Genomic DNA, 20,607 nt, shown 5'->3' with positions numbered 1-20,607 from the left:
TTAAAACTGTTTTCATTCTTCTCTTTCGTACATTTGAGGTGACTTTAAAGAGAGATAGAAGTGATTCTAGCTCTGATTTTTCACTATTTTTCAATAAGAGATTTTAAGCAGGTTCTTCGACTCCATTCTACTTCAGTGAGTGCAAACCAGAATTGGAAGTTGTATTAACCTAGCAACCGGCGAACAAACGATTTAGCATCGTAGTCGTACCGAAATTGCAGTGATTCTTCCACAGCACAACAACAATCATTTTCATCTAATTAATCCTTCAATTTCCAACCTGCATTTACATTAGCTTAAAACAATTTAATCTAGCACACACTCATTTATGTACTTTTTGAAATTAGAAAACGAAGATCACAAGTGCCCAATAAATTACATGAAGCAAAGAGCACATCTCATTAATAATTTCATCATCCTAATCTAAGTAATAATCAAACCCTAAGAAATTAAGATCTAGCTTTTCAGTAGCAAAAATACATTTCAAATACACTTGCGAAAATAGGAACAACAATCTTCAATAAAATAAAACCATGTCTGACGCCATTGAGGGTTGATGTAAAGAACTAATACAAATCCCAACAATATTGTGATGTAAGAGGCACCAAAGCTCCAAAAGAATGCTGGTAAATCAATGAATATTCCATGTTCTTCTTCCAGCTTTATAGATGGATTGTCTGGTGGTAAAATAGAGCTCGGACATTTTTGTTCGATATATGACCCACATAGATGAGAATTACCATAATAACTACTTGCAGGATATGTCGAGAAGTGTGGTGATGTAGGGATCATACCTGACAAATTATTGTATGACACGTTGAAGATAGCAAGAGCATTGAGTCCACCTATTTCTGAAGGGATATTTCCACTCAAAAAGTTAAAGGAAAGATCTAAGCTCTCCAATTGTTTTAGATTGAAAATTTCCTTTGGTATAGATCCGACCAACTTATTGTGCGAAAAATTCATGGCATGAATTTGCAGCAAGTCTCCAATTTGGGGTGGAATGTTACCTGTTAGTTGATTATGTGATAAATCAAGTCCCGACATAAATTCTAGAATATTCCCTTTGTAAGTGTCCAACCTCCTTTTCGTAGTAAAGTCCACTTCTATTTGTCCTCTAACATCCATTAATACTTGTTTTGGGGAATAATCGGAACGAATTTCAAACCATGCAGGGTCAAGATCAAGTACATAAATGGAAAGATATTCTGCATTATGAATAATTGAATACTCACCACCTTCAATCATCCCGAATGTCATATTATTTAAGCATGAAGGTATTGGTCCACTGAGTTTATTGTTTGAGAAATCCATAATACTCAAATCTCCAACTTGACATATTTGTCGAGGAATTGATCCTTGTAATTGATTCATCTTCAACAAAATAACTCGTAGGCTCGTAAGTTCGTGAATCCAATTAGGAATAGGTCCTGAAAAGTTGTTATAGCTGAGATCAAGAACTTTCAAGTTCAAGCCATTTGAAAATTCATGTGGTATAGGTCCTGAGAAGAAATTCTCTTGCATGTATAAGTAAATCAATGACGAAAAGTCGAGGCAAGACGGCACACCAAATAATTTATTTTGAGAGACATCCAAGAAGTTCAATTGATGAAGAGAGCAAATTCCAGCATCAAGTTGACCTTCGAATTGGTTTCCTGATATTCTAACATATCGAAGATTTGTCAAGTTCCCAATCCAACTGGGAAATTCTCCCGAAATCATATTGTTGGATATATCCACTGTAATCAAATTTGGTTTATTACTCAATCCCTTCTCAACTCTTCCGCTAAAGTTGTTTCTTGCTAGTAGCAAACATCGTAGATCAAGCATGTTGTTGAACATAGAAATTTGTAAATTCCCGGAAAACTTGTTGTTTGATATATCCAAGTAGGATACATATTTCATTTGTTCCATAGAAGAAGGAAGATTACCTTCAAAGCTATTGCTTGATATATTGAAGTAAGAAACTTTAGGGAGAAGGAGACCAATATTATTGGGCAGTTGGCCACTAATATTGTTGTGAGAAATTTGCAGATACTTCAACTTTTGTATCCAAGTGGGCAATTGAAAAGTTCCCGTGAGTGAATTGCTATTCAAATCTAAGAACGACAATTCAGAGTTATTGTGTAGCAACCAAAAAGGAAAGGCTCCAACCAATTGGTTATAGGAAAGGTCAATCACTTCCAAGTTGCATTGTGATAATAGAAAACTAGGAACGTTTGATTTGGTTTGCTTATTAACTTCACAGTTTCGTAGTGTAAGGATCACCAACTGAAACGTTGGTACCCAATAAGGATTTTCAGTGTCCACTTGTGTTCTTGATAGCTCAAAAACTTTGAGATTGGTGAGGTTAGCAAGGGAGGATAATAAGAATGGGCCTTTAAAGTCATTGTCAGCAAGAGACAAGTACTCTATTGATGTGAGGTTGAAAATAGTGGCCGGAATTTTTCCACTAAATTGGTTCGTTGAGATATCAAAATATTTGAGTCTACTAAAATTTCCAATACACGGTGGAAATTGACCTCTAATATGATTATTATCGATACCCAATTCTACTAAACTGTTTGTTTCGCAAAGTCCTGCATGATGAAATAAACAAAAGTTTAAAGATTTTGCATTTTGATCACACTAGATTAAAATACTAAAGCATAAAGTTGATGAATTTATAGATTTATATACATAAATTGTGGTAGATAGCAACTTTTTATTATCAACTCACAAATGAAGAAATAATCCTACTCTTTATATTGACGTGACAACACTTAATAGTTAATTTTATACTATGATCAATATTATTTAACCCGACCAATACACAAATGGAAGGAAATGACTGTTTGACTATTGTTTCCAAAATAAAAATTTGATCCCCAAAAATTTACTAATTTTAATTAGTATTCTCTTTTAACTTGATTTCCTTCTTTTTCTGATTCTGTGTTGTCAATATTTCAATAATAAAAATGTTAGGCTAATTAGTGTCTCGTTTGGTATGGTTTCCACGTCTTGTTTCTGGAGGTATTTTGCAACTAATTTCTTGTTTTTCCTTTTTCTCAAAATTATAAAATAAGTTTCTTATTTCTAGTTCCGACCATTTTCAATTTATTCCAAAACATAAATAAAAAAATTTTGTTTTATCATACTTGAATTCATGAATGTTGGGGGTCATGCCATTCATTTTTTCTTTACCAAATAAAAAAACAAGAACGTTATCAAATGACCCTTAATATTTTAAATTTTGCTAACTTACCGAAGTTCAAATTACCAAAATATATAGGTATAATTTGACCAATATTCTTTTATTTTTCTCTCTTTGAAAATATTATATTACTAATTTCTTTCCTTTTATACTATATTAAATCAACCTTAAATTTAAGTGACAGTAATATATATATATTCTTATTGGATATCCAATATATGAATTAAATTTACCCAACTCATCAGCTTAAGCTTTTGGGTTGAGGAGTGATTAATTCATCCTTAAGAATTCTATCTAATGATTATTTCTTCATTTTAAGTGCAGTATTGAAAAATAAAAGCAACGATCGAAAATATTTTTCAATCACAAAGAGTTATTACCTTGAATTGGTAGTGAACCATTGAATTTGTTATATGATAGATGCAATATCTTTAAGTTCTTCATATCTGTTCAACAAAAATTCAAAAGACAAAATAAATAGACGATATTAGCTCAGGTTAATTCTATATATCTCTTGAAATCTATGTAGTTTTGAAGATTTCAAATATATATATAGTCTTTGAATTTTCTTTTACAAACAATTACATATAAGACAGACATTTATGTGTGGTTCATGTTTTATTTATTATTATTATTATTATTATTATTTGTAACAATAAATAAATGAAAACGTATAGTTGGTCATTAACAATTTAAAAATATAAGACTTTTTAAGTTTTATTCACAAAATATTTAAATTGAATTCAAGTCATTTTATTCTATAAAAAATTAAAAATCGTACTTGAAAATGAATGGAAATTTTGAAATAATTTATCATTTTTCAAAATCAATCCATTTTTTATTTCTTAATTAAAAAATAAACTCCATCTTTTCTAATGGTTTTTTTTTACTTCTACCCCATGTGAGGTGGGGATTCGACGGTCGAAAATATATGTTTGAACTAATTGAACTATGTTTAGTTTGATTTTTCTAAAAAAAAACGTTTTAAGTTCGAATTATATATTCAAATATATTCAATATTCGAGAATGTTACATGATATTTGATAAGATAAAGTTGTTATAATATATAACCAAAAAAAAAGTGAAAAATAATTTTTTTTTTTTTTTTGTTATTGAAACAGAAACTTTTCCAATTGAACCTATATATATGTACCTTGCAAGGGTATTACTCCATCATAATAATAATTGTAGGCAAGATCCAAATATTCCAAGCTTTTTAATTCTGCAATATCTGGCCAATTCAAAAACTCAAATAATTAGAAAAGAAAAAACCTTGCATAAATTACTATTATACGTTTGAATAATCTAATAATAGTAAACTAACCTTGCGTAGGAATGATGCCTCCCAATTCATAATTATTAAAAAGTATCAACGTCTTTAATGATACAAGTTCTCTCAGACATGAAAAAATACTATTGTTGAGCTGATTCGATCCCAAATTTAAAAACTCTAATCTTTCCAATCCTATACAATAAGATCAATAAGTTCACATTAATTTATTTTTTACTTTAAGATTAATAAGGAAGATTAAGTTGTTAAAGTATGGATTAATTACCTTCCATATGTAGCGTGCCGTTCAACTGATTGCCAATTAGATTTAACTCTCTCAAGTTTTTCAAACCTGTCTTTGACAAGAACACAGAGAAGATAAAAAGGAACAAGAAATTACATTATATTATAGAGTTAAAGTAATTTGATTTTGTGTATTTCAAATGGATACAAGCTTAAGATCACATTTTTCTAAGCTTATAATTCATATACTCTCATGATTTACAAGTAAAATAAAGGCTAAGCAATTTACCACGTATAGTGACAGAACCTTCCAAGCCAACGTAACTAAGCACCAACTCCTTCAATGATGTAAGCCCACTCAAAGATGAAAATATTTGATTTCCAAAAAGATTACCAGTAAGATCTAAAGTCTCTAATTTGATCAAATTTGGATATTTGTTGAATCCTGTCAATCAAGAGAAGGAAAATATTTTAATTACTTGACAATATTTAATAAGTCGTAATAGAAAATAAAGATACATACCTTGATTTCCAGTAAAACCAGAGAACATGTTGGAAGACAAGTCAAGAATTTTCAATTCTTTTAAATTTTGAAATAGAGAAACATTCAACTTCAAATCATAATCCAGCGACAACTCGTAGAGCTGGAGTTCAACTACACGGACATCGGAAGTGAGATTATTGCATTGAACTCGATCCCAATTGCAACAATTAGCTCCAACCCATGAATCAAAAGGATTGGAATTTTGGTTGATATTATGGGATAAAAAGAAGGCCTTGATTTGCAACAAACTCAATCTTTCATCTTCAAGGCACCCTCTTGATACCTGCGTATGATCAACAACAATTAATATTATTAGTAACAAAGAGCAATATTTCACCCTAAACTTGTACTCCATTTTCAAACACATCAAATGAGTTTCTTTTCTTTTTCTTTGCTAAATTATCAAATCACTCCTCCCATTTATATACAAGATTTCAAGATTTTCAACCTTCACAGATCTCCATATGAAGGTGAGATTTTTTCCTTTAAAATAATAAAAAGTATTAAAAAAAACAATAAAGAAATACTAGAATTTACAACTTGACTTAGAAAAGTGATCCAATTATCATTTTCTTTTGAGATCATTTGTTTTCAGGGAATGATGACAAAAGAGAACAGCTGTGCCTAAAAGTTTACTATTCTTTTTCCAATAATGCCACTTCATTAAATTTATTCTACAGTTATCAAACACTGCATTTTTATGATTTATGGTGTGTTTGAGAGTGACGATATAATTAGCCATTTTAAAAAAATAGATTTAAATATAATTGAATTTTCAAAATTACCACCCAAATGACACCTTAATCAATTTAAAATTCTAAAATCAATTTTTTAACTTGTCAAACATGATCAAGGAAAAATGAGGTGATTTTGACTATGACAAAAGTAATTTTGATATGACGAAAATTAGTACCAAACACGCCTTTAATATTCAATCACCATCACTCTATTTCTATATTTTATTTTATTTTATTTTATTCGAAAATCACTCATTTATCATGAAAGCGGCCGATAAGACATGCATTTATTGTCAAAAGAAATTATATATTTAAATTTCTACATGTGCATTGTTTAAAGCTTTTATTTAATACAACAACACGAGAGGGATTGTAACATGTGAACTTTTGATGGGAGATTAATATCTTAACCAATTTAAAATTTTTGTAAAACAACTTTTCTTTTGAAAAAAATCTTTATATGCATACGTACTATTTTATTATAAACGTAATAAAAAAAACTATTATATATTATAAAGGATGTGGAAAATATGCAAAGTGAAATGTTTGTTAATATTTTTGAACATTCTAAATATGTACATTTGTTTCAGTCTTGGTGAGTGTGTTCTATATTGAGCTAATAGTTGGTGATCATATTGGATATAAACTATTTAGATCAAATCTAAAAGTTTAGATGGCCTCATTCATTATCTAAAGTTTTATCAACTTATTAACTATTATGTCCCTAAAATTATCATCAATCAATTTTAAGATTCATCAACTTGTGAGAGTAGCCAAAGCGAGCATAGCTCAATGGTAATTGACATATACCTCCAACAAACAAGAGATTGTGAGTTCGGATCCCCTCTCCAACAGTACTTAAAAAAAAAAAAAAAACACTTGTGAGAGTATAATTAAAAAACCAAAAAAAAAATTTTAAAAAGCTTCAAATGTAAGAAATTATATTGAATTTTTTTAAATAAAAAGAACTAAATTAAACAAGTCAAACATTATGGACTAAAAACTTTATATTCAGCGTTAAATAGTATATTGTGGGTTGGTTGTTGGGTTGGTTCTCTTCTTGCCACCTTTTTCAAAGCATTCAAACCACTTTTTGACTTAAAACATTGGTAAAAATGTCCAAATTGGTCCTCCTAGAATTTTTTTTTTAATTTTTAAATCCCTAATGGTTGGCCATCTTCAAAATCATCAACCATGTGATTAAAATGCAAGACGGAGAAAATAAGGCATTGTTTTGGTTTATTTGTGTTGATGTTGTTTTCCATCGAGCTCTTAGGTCGGTCACATGTTAACGAGGACTAGCTAGCTGCCAAGATGCTCACAAGTGTACTTGCACAGGGAACAAACACTCCAACGCCCAAATTAGTTGCAAGCTCGAGGTGTTTAGGTCGTTCTCAAAGGAAATACATACCTAAATGATGGGGCGGAGTGTCCCTTTTATAAGCAAGCGGGGGAGACAAAGATGTTTGGTTGTTACCACCGACGGTTACGGTTGTCAGGGCCCTAAGTCGGTGGTCGGACCTGAGGTCGAATCCCTCACGTCAGTAGCTGTGTATTTCGTTTCATCTTAGCTTGGTATGGATCATGTCGTCGGGTACTAAGTCTGATCTGAAATGAAACTTGTAAACGGGTTTATGCTTACACGTGTCGAGTCTGATTTTGACCACCAACAATTTAAATAGTTTTTTTTAGTATAATATCTTGGGATGAGGATTCGAACTCAAAATCTCTTGATTTATATGTGTCAATTATTACTGAATTATGTTCGCTTTAAGATTTATTTGAATAATTGATTGATATTATTTTCTACCTTTAATTATTATTCTATCACGAACAGCCACCAAATTAGAAAAGAAAAATGAGGTTTTGAAAGACCACCAATCTCACTCAAACGAAAAGTGTTTTGAAGATAAGGACTAATAGGTGCGTTATTTTTTCTCAAGTTCAGTCTAACTACGAGATGTGGAATCCCTTTTTTTTATTAGATCAAGAATGAAGACTTTCTTTTCTATTTTAATAGTCATCCCCAAATTTTGAAGCCCATCAAGAGTTATTCAAAAGAAAAAAGCCATCAAAAGTACTTTCAACAACCAATATGAAAGTTATTCGAGGCCCTTATTTTTGTTTTTTTTTTATTAATAAAGAAAAATATAATTTTATTCCTCCAGCACCCTTAGATTCAAGAATGATTAAATAAAATCTTTATTTGTATTGGAATAAATTGGAAACGAAACCGAAACGCAAAAAACATATTTTTATATTCTCCAAAACTTTTATTTTAGAATGTTTCTAAAAAAAATAAATATGAGTAGCTCTCAAATATTTGGATTTCTTAATAGAACTAGAAACGATAAACAATAAAAATGAGAATGTTACAAAACGAGTTCTTACTCTCTGTATAAAATTCAGTGTAATCTCTATTATATTTCTTTTCTTTTTTTTTTCTTTCTTTCTCTAAGGGAAATTTTAGATCTTGTAAACACTTCACATCTTTGTAGATTTTCCCTTTTTGAGTTTCTTTTTTCTTTTGAGTACAATAATACGTGGATGTCTTGTATTTGAATCTCTGATTATTATACTAAAAAGAAATCCTTTTTGAATCTAACCTTAGAAAATGGAGTTACTATGGGGCCATCTATTTATGGTCTTTGTCAGAGAGGCACTGAAATCTCGATTCTTTTTAAAAGGTCAAACCCCACCATCACGCAATTTGTAGAACTTTAAATGACACTTTCCCACCAGACTCTCTAATATTTTAAACCACGTTAAAAAACACTTTGGATAAAATTTAGTTTCGCCAAAGTTATAATTTAGTTTGTAACTGTCTCTATTTTTTAAATTACTAATAATTTAGTCATTCTAATTCAAAGTGGGTAACAATTTAATTTTTTCTTTGAAATTTTTTTGTTAAGCTCCTTATATATAGATTGATAAATTAAATAGGGACTATATGTTTGTAAATTAGAGTTATATCATAAAATTTAACATTTAATTTTAATAAATTTTTTTATGATAGGGACTAAATCATTATAAGTTAAAATTCACTGACTAAATTGTTACTTTAGTGAAAGTACATAGACTAAATCGTCAAGGACTAACTTGTTACTTTAGTAAAAGTACAGGACCAAATGTGTTTTTAATATTAAAATTATTATTCATCCTTTTTTTTCTTTTTTTTAATTCAATATGTTGAAAGTATAAAAGACGTTTTATTCACTAAGTTATATTTGGATTAAATTAATTAATCAATTTTTAAATCAACGAAATTATGACATCTTAAATTAAGGAGGCAAAATATAAATTATTGATATAAAAGATGAAGATTTTAATGACTTATATTTTTACAACCCTAGCAGTCTAAACTATCACATTAATTAGTTGAGAAACAAAAAGTTTGGAAATGTTTGAATTTTATTTTATATTAGTTGAAGAAAAAAATCAGACACATAAATTAAAAAATAAAGAACAAACTTTTAATTATCACATTGAATTTTCCTTTCAGACATGAACTAATGAAAATTTTGACATACAATGACTAAAAACGTAATTTTAAGAGTGTCAAATTAGTATTGAATTTTCAGACTTATGTCTCCTACTTGAGTCAAAATTATAGTTTATGTTGTCACTAATTATTTTGGAAATACTTTTATAGCAAATTTAAATTTCAAATAAGAAATTTGAAAGAAAAAAAATGCCTTTGGTAAGGTAATGGGACAGAGGTGAAAATTTAGGATGATAAACTCATCCTTTGTTAAGAGTGCAACCAATTTCCATCCTATAGTAGAAGATAAGTTGAGGAAGAAAATTTAATCTAGCAGAATTTTCATATATCGATCAATCATTCATGTTCTTTTTGCATCTAATTTGTCACATTAGAAAACTAAGACAAGTGACAAAAGAAAAGAAATATTACATGAAGTATCCATCTAGCACCTTTAATTTCATCATTCTAGTCAAAATAATAATCAAACACCAACAAAAGCTAGCTTCCCAGTGAGTGATTTATCAAGTTTGACACAAGAGTGGAAGAATATATTTCATATACACTTGCAAAAATAAGAACAACAATCTTCAATGAAATAAAACCATATCTCACGCCATTGAGGGTTGATGTAAAGAACTGCTACAAATCCCAACAATATTATGATATAGGAGGCAACAAAGCTCCAACAGAATGCTTGTAAATCAATGAATGCTCCATGTTCTTCTCCCAATTTTATAGATGGGTTGTTAGGGCTTTGACATTTTTGTTCGATATATGACCCACAAAGATGAGAATTACCATAATAGCTGCTCGCAGGATAATTCGAGAACTGTGGTGCTGGAGGGATCATATCCGACAAATTATTGTATGACACATTGAATGTACCAAGAAAATTGAGTCCAGCTAGTTCCGAAGGGATATTTCCACTCAAAAAGTTATTGGAAAGATCCAAGCTCTCCAATTGCTTTAAATTGGAAATTTCCTTTGGTATATGTCCGACCAACTTATTGTGCGAAAAATTCAAGACATGAATTTGTAGCAAGTCTCCAATTTCGGGTGGAATGTCACCTGTTAGTTGATTTTGTGACAAATCAAGTCCAGACATGAATTCTAGAATATTTCCTTTGTAAGTGTCGAACCTGCTTTTCGTAGTAAAGTCCACTTCCACTTGATCAATGATATCCACGTACTTTTGTATTGAGATGTCATAGGAACGACTTTCAAAATATGTATGTTGATAAGATAAATAAAATGTGGGACTTTCTACTTTGTGAATAGTTGAATACTCACGGCCTTTTATCACCCCAAATGTGATATTATGTAAGCATGAACGTATCGATCCATTGAGTTTATTATTTGAAAAATCTATAATACTTAATTCTCCAACCTGACATAATTGTTGAGGAATTGGACCTTGTAATTGATTCATCTTCAACAAAAGAACTCTTAGGCTCATAAGTTTTTTAATCCAATTAAGAATAGGTCCTGAAAAGTTATTGTAGCTGAGATCAAGTACTTTCAACTTCGAGCAATTGGAAAATGCATGTGGTATAGGCCCTGAGAGAAAATTCTCTCGCATATATAAGTAAGTTAATGATGAAGAGTTGAGGCAGGAGGGCACACTGAGTAATTTATTTTGAGAGACATCCAAGAACGTAAGTCGATGAAGAGAGCAAATTCCAACGGGAAGTTCACCTTCAAATTGATTTTTTGATATACTGACATATTGAAGATATCTCATACTCCCAATCCAAGTTGGAACTTTTCCTGAAATCATATTGTTGGATATGTTCATCGTAACCAAGTTTGTGTTATTTTTCCACTCATAGTCAATGCTTCCACTAAAGTTGTTGTGCGCAAGTAGCAAATATTCTAGATTAGATATACGATTGAGTATAGAAATTTGTAGATTTCCACAAAACTTGTTATGTGATAGATCCAAGATGCATATGTATTTCATTTGCTCCATAGTCGAAGGAAGATTACCTTCAAAGCTATTGCGTGATAAATTGAAGAAATAAACTTCAGAGAGAGAAAACCCAACATTATCCGGTAGTCGACCAGTAAAACTGTTGCCTGAAATAAGCAAATAATTCAACTTTTGTTTCCAAATGGGGAATTGAATATTTCCAGTAAGTGAGTTGTTACTCAAGTCTAAGAAGACCAAATCAATGTTATTGTATAATAACGAAACAGGAAAGGTTCCAACCAATTGGTTATGGGAAAGGTCAATATATGTCAAGTTGTATTGTGATGATAGAAAACTAGGAATGTTGGATGTAGTTTGCTTATTAAGTTGACAATTTCTTAGACTAAGGAGCTCCAATTGAAACGTGGGTATCCAATAAGATTTTTCAGTATCCACTTGTGTTTTCGATAGTTCAAAAACCTTGAGATTCGTGAAGTTAGCTAGGCAAGATAACAAGAATGGGCCTTCGAAGTCATTTTCAACCAGAGACAAGTATTCAATTGATGTAAGGTTGACAATGGTGGTTGGAATCTTTCCAATGAACTGGTTGTAGGAGATATCAAGATATCTAAGTTTAGTAAAGTTTCCAATACACTGTGGTAAATGACCTCTAATATGATTATAACGAATATTCAATCCAACTAAACTGTTTGTTTCACATAATCCTGCACGATAAAATAGGAAAAGTTTCAAACATTTATTCGCACTCCATTAAAATACTCGAGCATAAATTAAACTGGAAATTTTATCTCCTTAATAATATCTTAAAAAATATATATCTACTTGTACTTAATGTACATAAAAAATTAAATTGCGGTGGATAACAACTTATTTAATTACCGTGCTCAAATTTCTAATTTAATAAACTATTTTTTTATATTTGAAAATATTGCATTTTAAATCACCATTAAATATGAGTTAAATCTAATAAAGAGTATTCTTTATAGATTCCACGTATTTACTTGTGATTCGTTTGTTTATAGTTTATTTTGTGGATTTTTAAGTGCAATGTTGAGAAATAAAAGCAACAATAGAAAATATGAGTTGGAATTATTCTCTCCATTCTCAATTGTATTGGCAGTGAACCATTGAATTGATTATTTGATAATTCCAATACCCTTAAATTCTTCAAATCTGTTAAACACAAAATATACAGATGATGTTATCTCCGGTGGATTCTAATATATCTCTTAAAATTTAAGTAGCTTCGAGAAGATTTAAAGAAAAAAAACAAATATACAGTCTCTGATTTTTTTTTTTTTTTTTTACAAACAATTAGATATAACAGTGGTTCAAATATCTCATTCAACTTTTTTTATAATAAATAAATAAATGAAAACATGTTACTGGTCATTAATGTTATAAAAATATAAGAATTTTAAATTTTGACCCACAAAATATTATATGAATTCAAGTTTTGTTCTATTTCATAAAACAATTATGAAATGGATCATACTTGAAAATAATAGGAAATTTTGAAATATTCATTTTTCAAAATCAATCAATTTATGTTTTGTAATTATAAATTAAATTCCGTCTTTTTTTTTTTTGTGTTATGTTCGACTGGACTGAGAATGATATGACATATATAGTCATAAAGTTAAAAATTTTAAATTTTTTATATGATATTTGATAGGATAAAGTGTTCTAATACATAACCAAAAAGAAAGTGAAAATTGATTTTTTTTTTTTTGGTCATGAAATTGAAATCGGGAGACGTACCAAATTTTGAAATATTTACCTTGTAAGGATATTAATCCATCCAAATAATGGTTGTGCGAAAGATCCAAGATCTCCAATCTTTTTAATTTTGCAATATCTGGACACAATCAAATAAATAAATTACAAAGAAAAAAGAAAACGAGAGAGTGTAGAAAATAGAACATGAAGCCGAAGGAGAAGAATTCTTAATATATTTATTACACTCTTTTAAATTTGATAAACTAACCTTGCATAGGAATGATATCTCCCAGATCATTTCTATCGAGTGTCAAAGTCTTTAATGATATAAGTCTCTTTGTAGATGAAAAAATACTATTGTTGAGTTTATTTGATCCCAGATGTAAAATCTCCAATCTTTCCAAACCTATAAGGGAAATTAAATTATTATGCACTAACTCCAAATTATAATAAATTAAACTCATCATGAAAAATTAATACTACAAACCTCTATTTCTTAGTTCTAATTAAATACTTAATATTGAGATATAAGATAAGATATTTGAATTATTTGAATCAAAGAATATTGAATAAAGAAAATAAATATTGAATAAAAGATAATGAATTTATCTAATTTAGAGACTATAAATGCCCAATAATGAAATTAAATCTGACTCGTTAAATAAAATAAAATCATAGGTGTAGTGGAAAATCTATTATTTCACACACATGTAAGAGAATTGATTTTGTATATCCTAAAGTTCGAGTTCATAATAATTTGTTTTCAAATTTAAGTTGTTCGATCTAATCTTTGTTTCAAATAATATGGAGTTGAGTGACAATTTAAATTAATCTGCATTTGTAGCATGTTATTCATTATTTTTTTTAATCTATGTTATGTGGCTTGTGGATTCTTATAATCGAGGCTCGTTGTCTTAGCTGAACAAGATTGTTATTCAATCCTTTATAACTTTGAATCTAAGTTCTTAAAGTTTTTCTTGGACTCCAATAAGAAAATGAATGGGAAATTAACAAATCTGGCCCAAAAAGTTTTGGCGTCTATTTTTACCCATGTTGAATTTTTTGGGTAAAATTTTCTCGGTGTTTTCATCAAGAAACAAGAGTTTTAGCTTCTATTTTTTGCTAGTTGTTTGTAATATATATATTATTCGTTATACCCGTAAACAAAATTCCGGCTTGAGATTACATGAATTCAAACCGAAATTTATGTCTATTTAATTTCAACAAACCCATATATATATAAAGTCGGGCCGAGCTCAGGCAAGATTTATGCCATCTCGATTGAGATTGATGCTCGACATTTATTTGTGCTCATTTAATTTCAACAAACCCATAAATAAAAAATAAGAAAAACAAAAGCTTGAGATGGCATGAATCCCTTGATATACTTCATATAAGTATATCATCGACATACCTTGTTCGAAGCAATTAGATTTCTGTTAATTTAGATTATTGATATATCATTTATTTACTCACACACTCTTGATTTGAGATATATATCAATTACTGCTGAATTATACTTACTTTGACTAATATATCTTATTGATAAACCTTTTATATATCTATGTTGATATACGTTATTGATATACTACTAATATATCTTTGATATGTCTGTGTTGATATATCATTGATATACATAATATGGAGTACATAAAGATATATTTACTAAAATGAAATAAATCAACTTACCTATTGAGATGAAGTATATCACTTAGGTATGAGGTGTATATCTAGTAGTAAAATCTAGGTCAATTATTACTGATATACTTAATATGAATATGAAGTACACATCAAGACATGTTAGTTATGTAGTATATAGCCAATATGCAATACATATGCGCATCTATCTTCGATCAAAAAACCGTGAGTTCAAATCTCCACCTCACATGTTGTATTAAAAAAAGTTTTGAAGTATATCAAGGTGTAAATCTAAGAGTAAAATTGGAATAATAAAAAATTCAAAAATAACAATTTAAATAATTTGTCAGACTTACAAAAACTAAAAAGAGTTAGAGTTATGCTTCGAAATATATGAAAATATATATATAGCTATTCATTACAAAAAAAAAAATTTAAATTGAACCCATTACAAATTATCATAAAAGATACTCTAGAAATATCTTAGCTTTTTCCTCGAGCTCGAGCTAAGATATTTAGAATATTGTACACATAGGGGTCTATAAAAATCTATTTACTTTGGCTCTACGGATTCAATGAAGAGATGTCTCACATATTTAGCAAAGTGAAGAAAGTGAGTTAGAAAGTGGGGAAGAGTTTGTCTCAAAACGTGTTCATGTTTGTTCTTTCTAATAAAAATTTCTTCATTTGAGAGATTGTCTCTTTCCTTTTTGTACTAATTTCTTCTACAAAAGTTCTCTTACGAATTTTTTGTACTTAAAAGTATGATACAAATTTTGAAATCAACGTAATTTGACAAGATTTTTTAAATTGGGAGTAGATCCAAGAATTGCCAATTATCCTGGATAGTGATACTCAACAATTGAATAAAGAAAATAGGTTCCTTAAAAATAAAAATCACTCTGAAAAATCTATTTAAAATATAGACATTAACTTGCTTCCTACCCCGTTCTTTTTTTAAAATCCAATAAAGTTAGGATTCAAAATCACGACTTTTTTATCTTTAACTAGTTAAGTTAGGTTAGTTTAACTTCTAGCGACTAGCTATTAAATATAGATGTATGGGAATATATTTTATATAATCCAATTTTAAATTGTTTCCAACTTTAAGATTAATAATAAATATAAAGTTTCTAGAATAATCAACTATTAATTTACCTTGCATTTGTAGCGTGTCATTCAATTGGTTGCCTGTAAGATATAATTCTCTCAACTCTTCCAAATCTATCATTGATAATAACAGAAAGAACACATAAATGAACAATAAAATACATAGTTAAAAATAATCACTAGATCTTACTTTCCATTAAAAATTAAAAGCAAATTAGCTTTTAATTTTTTAATTTAAAATAAGATCTAGAGATTCCAATTTTCTCGACATTACAATACGAGGAAGAGGCCTAAGACAGTGTTTTAAGCTTCTAACTATTTTTATTTTTTTGTATCAATTAATTACCTTTTATTTGTGGGAGGATATTCAATCCATTAAAACTTAGATCCAAAGCCTTCAAACTCTCCAAACCTGTCTTTGTCAAATATTAAAACAACACAAATAGAAGAAAAATAAAATATTACATTCGAGTTAATTAGTTTAGTTTGTTAAACTCAATTGATTCAAGACACCTATATGGAGGTCGTAAATTTGAATCTTTCTCTACCCATTGTACTAAAAAATTTTAGGTTTTATTTTGTGTATTAAAGTAATCATTTGGACAAAAAAAAAAAGAATAATCTTTAAAAAATTTTAACGTGAAAGTAAGAATTCCACGATAATAATTTCCAAAAAAATCTAAGTAAAACCCGTCTGAATTTTGTATGCACGGAGAAAGAGCCTAATAGTTGGCAGCTAATAAAGATACTTACACTAAATAATGCAGCGAAAATACACCATAGCAATATATCTGATAATATTCCAATTTCGTTGTGCTTCAAAAAAATTAATAATAACAATATTCCAATTTCTCAATATTAAAAATTGAATAAAAAAAAAGCAGTTACAAATATGATAAAAACATTTAGTAAAATTAGCAAAATAGCAATTACATTTAGGTTTTTCAAATATAGCACTTTTGAAAAAATTTGAAGGTCCAATTTTAAAATAACAACTTTACGCAAATAAAGATAGTATATCTGATTACTAATATATGTATGTAATATACATCTGATATATTATCTGATATACATTTGATATGAATAACTGAGATACCATTGATATAAGTAAAAAATTTTGTTATATTTGAAAATTTTAAAAACAAGTGACATATTTGGAAACACATAAAACAATTTTCTTCCCACTGCAATTTTCCTAAAAAAAGAATAGGTTCCTATATAATCCAATAATTCAAATTAATTTGTTTTCGTCCTTAAAGAAGATTAAGTTGTTAAAGTCCCGGTTAATCATAGACGTATTTTAGTTAATAATCGTAGAGTGGATATACAAGTTATCATTGTAAACTCCAACAAATTACTTGCATTGGTAATATGTCGAAGAGAATAAAGAAAACAATCAGCAACAATAAGCAACATTATAAAATTAGGTTTTGATTTTGTGTATTCGAAACTGATACATAAGTTTGAAACCATTGTTGGTCGGAAAACTAATAATCTTTTTTTAAAAAAAAATAAATTGTAAGCAAGATCCACCAATTCCAATTTTCTCAGATACTACAAAATAACTAGGCAATTCAACAAAGAATGATAGGAGGAGGTGATGAATAACTTTAAGCATCTAAATTATATAGATTCGATAGAGAAACTAACCAGTTAAAGATATAGACTCTTTCAAGTCAGTCGAACCCCTACAATATAATTTCCAAAGGTCGGCAGTAGGTAGGGTAGCCTTTTTAATTATAAATAATCATAAAAAAAAAAAAAAAAAAAAAAAGACTAGAAGATTCAACTGATAACAATCTTGCGATGTGACATTAAAATTTCATTTTCTCTTAATTGGGACTGAACTTTTAAAATTGTTATTTCTGTTTTAAAATAATTGAAATGAATAATGTTGAATTAAACATGATATTAAAATCTCAAATTTTTTTAAATGAATAAAATAGTTTTAGAAACCAATATGTTACTTTTAAAATTAACTAAGATTTTAAAAATAACTTCTAAAATAAAAACATAAAATCATTCTCTAATGAAGTCTTAAAGCGTAAGAACAGATATAGGTTTGATCTCACGACCAATTAATTTTAGCTTTTAGGATCCGATACCATATTAACATTCATGGATTCCATCTCAAAACTAATTGACAATGAGAGAAGTAATCCAAGTATATTTTAAACGTTTGTTTGGTCCTTTATCTTTTTAACGTGGGATCTTTAACAAATTAAATGACAAAAAATGGTAGGTTGATAAGTAGAAGAAATACACCTTTTAGACTTTTCAATTCTTTGGACTTTGTAAGGAAGAAAAGTTCAACAAGTAATTTGAATTCATTGCAACCTTAACTTAGCTCGATTGATGATTAAGATATGTATCTCCGAAAGACCGTACCCACCGTCATATGTTGTACTCAAAAGTAATAATAATATTAATAATAATATGAATTGAAAATAACCAAACCCCTAATCATATTCTTGCTCAAGGTACTTTTATCAGTAATTATTAAGCAGTTGATTTGATTCTATTTCTAGATTCCATTTCTTAACACGCCATTTAATTAAACTTTTTTTTTTATGTCTTACCAAATTGCAACCCATTTATATACCATCTTTCAAATTACCTCTACTTAATTTACACTCATGCCATTCAATGTTTCCAATAGTGCATACAAAAGCAATTTTGCAAGTTTTTTAAATAAAGTAATCAAGTCTTCTTTGGAATTACAATTATTTACATTGCATTGAAATAAAAACTAAAAGTTAAATGTTAGATCAGACAATCGAATTAAAATATAAAAAACACAAGATATTGGCTAAAGGATAAAAACATATCAAAAGGATAAAGACTCCAATTCTTGTGAGAAAAAAAAAATGGGAGAATAAGTAAGAAAAAGTTCTTTCTACAGTGGTAGGAAATAAAGAGTTACAAAAAATTTTAAATTCCTTCTTGATTATAATTAAAAATAAGTTATAATTTTTAAAATAAATTCATGAAAACACAGAGACAAAAATATATCTATTCTAACTTTTTATATTCTAACCTTTGATATGATCAATTTGAAAAGGGGAACTTGTCAAGTCGAAGATAAAGTATTTTGAAAGAAAATGAAAAGAAAAAATAAAGGAAGTGGCGTGGGAGTGAGAAACGAGGGATGAGAGAGAAAAATTATGTCTGAATAACAAATTTACCCCTACATAAAAATGAAAATATTTAAGTTAAAGGGATAAGATAGAGAGAAAAAACTAAATAACGTGTGTTAAGGGTTTAATAAGTTGACGGATGTAACATGATGATGAGTTGGCTTGAAAAGTGACATTATATCAATTACTTGGTATAGATGGCACTATATGTTTTTAGAAAATGTTAAAGAAATACATCGTAGCTCAACTAGTTAAAGTATTTAAAAAAAAAAAAAAAAAGAACAACTAGTTAAGGTATTTATCTCCAATCTAAACATTGTAGAGAGTTCTCATGTCCATATCTATGGGCATAAAAAAAAATCAACTAATTAAATATTAAATAATGAACACTACTTATAATGATTAGCATATTATTCAATCACATTATTCATTTCTTTTTTTTAATTCATTATTCATTTCTATTTAGTAGAGCTTGGTTTATCATGAAGTGTAACATGATGAGGTAGGTGAGACATATTCATGGTCAAAATAATCTCTTTGTTTCCTTTTTCTTTTTTTTACAACACGTCAATTGAAACTTGTCAAAAGTTCTTTTCTTTTCATGCTTACTTTATTCCATCTCATTTATTATAACTAAATAATGTAGTAATTAAAGAATCATATTCAATAAGTTTTAAAAATCATTTAAGTGTTAAATAAAATTGTTGTCGTATCTTTTTTATTTTTGGATACAATAACAGATAAGAGTAGAGATTTGAACAATGGTCTTTTGGTTCTCATGATCTTTTAGTTGGAGATAGGTATGAGTTAAGTTCACGTTAGTAATATTATCGTATCTTAGTTTGTTAAAAAGTATATAAGTTATCAGTTTAATAGATATTTCATTTATTAAAATTAAATATATATATATCTAATATATGATTTAATATTGAATATGAATGGATGAGTTTATAAAAATAAAAAATAAAAACAGACAAATTAAAGCACACTAAAAAGACTTCAAGGACTTAGATGACTTTTCCTCAAAAAAGAAAAAAAAAGATTTAGATGACTTGACTTGGAAAATAATATCAATTTTTTTTAATTTGAATATTCAAGAGGACTTGACTTTGGAAAGTGATATGAAAGTTGTGATTCAATATTCAATATAAAACAGTTGAGTAACGTGTGTTAAGGTTTGAACCCAACTATAAGTTACTTTTTGTATAATTCAATCATATAAATTTTATTTTGTTTAAATATTAAATTCATATTTATATGAGGTTGCTGAGTTAGAAAAAATAAGAAAAAGTTTTAATATAGCTAATTTAAACCTAACACAATTGGTTAAAATAATAATATTTTCTTTAAACATTGAAACTTTAAATTCACACCTTGTATTTGAATTATCATGAAAAAAGAATTTTCCAATTCAATCTCATGTAACAAAAATGTAGCCGAGTTGCATCTAGTCATGTTTTCATATTTGTAGAACATGACTTCCGTTAAAAAAAAATGATGTAATAATGCGAACATATTCAAATTATTGCCTTTAACGATATATTAAAAAAATGAAATTACCAATCCAAAACAAAAATTGTATTTTGAAAATGTCGCGTTCGT

The 20,607-nt window shown here is 28.3% G+C and overlaps 2 protein-coding genes across 3 annotated transcripts; both read right to left on the bottom strand.

Moving 5' to 3' along the window:
* LOC111018446 (receptor-like protein 56) lies at positions 1-5,779 on the bottom strand. 2 transcript variants are annotated; one of them, XM_088117274.1, is made up of 7 exons: positions 5,230-5,779; positions 4,996-5,151; positions 4,750-4,815; positions 4,518-4,658; positions 4,347-4,424; positions 3,574-3,639; positions 1-280 (listed from the first exon to the last, which is right to left on the bottom strand). In XM_088117274.1, the coding sequence occupies exons 1-7, from the start codon at positions 5,615-5,617 to the stop codon at positions 261-263; spliced, it is 915 nt and encodes a 304-aa protein (XP_087973400.1). In that variant the 5' UTR covers positions 5,618-5,779; the 3' UTR covers positions 1-260. The 2 variants fall into 2 exon arrangements, with proteins under 2 accessions (XP_087973400.1, XP_022150232.2); XM_022294540.2 differs by lacking the exon at positions 1-280 and adding an exon at positions 376-2,579 and having other exon boundaries at positions 5,230-5,762.
* Positions 5,780-9,779: 4,000 nt separating this feature from the next.
* LOC111022070 (receptor-like protein 15) lies at positions 9,780-17,529 on the bottom strand. The gene is made up of 7 exons (XM_088117275.1): positions 17,519-17,529; positions 16,215-16,280; positions 15,917-15,982; positions 13,389-13,526; positions 13,182-13,259; positions 12,511-12,574; positions 9,780-12,107 (listed from the first exon to the last, which is right to left on the bottom strand). Exons 3-7 carry the CDS (start codon positions 15,921-15,923, stop codon positions 10,025-10,027), a joined length of 2,370 nt encoding a protein of 789 aa, XP_087973401.1. The 5' UTR covers positions 15,924-15,982; positions 16,215-16,280; positions 17,519-17,529; the 3' UTR covers positions 9,780-10,024.
* Between the last annotated feature and the right edge of the window lie 3,078 nt (positions 17,530-20,607).

This window comes from Momordica charantia, assembly GCF_013281855.1.
Source record: "Momordica charantia cultivar OHB3-1 chromosome 9 unlocalized genomic scaffold, Mcharantia_2.0 BLBB01000009.1, whole genome shotgun sequence".
Lineage (NCBI taxonomy): Eukaryota > Viridiplantae > Streptophyta > Magnoliopsida > Cucurbitales > Cucurbitaceae > Momordica > Momordica charantia.
This window is presented reverse-complemented; position numbering and strand designations above follow the sequence as displayed.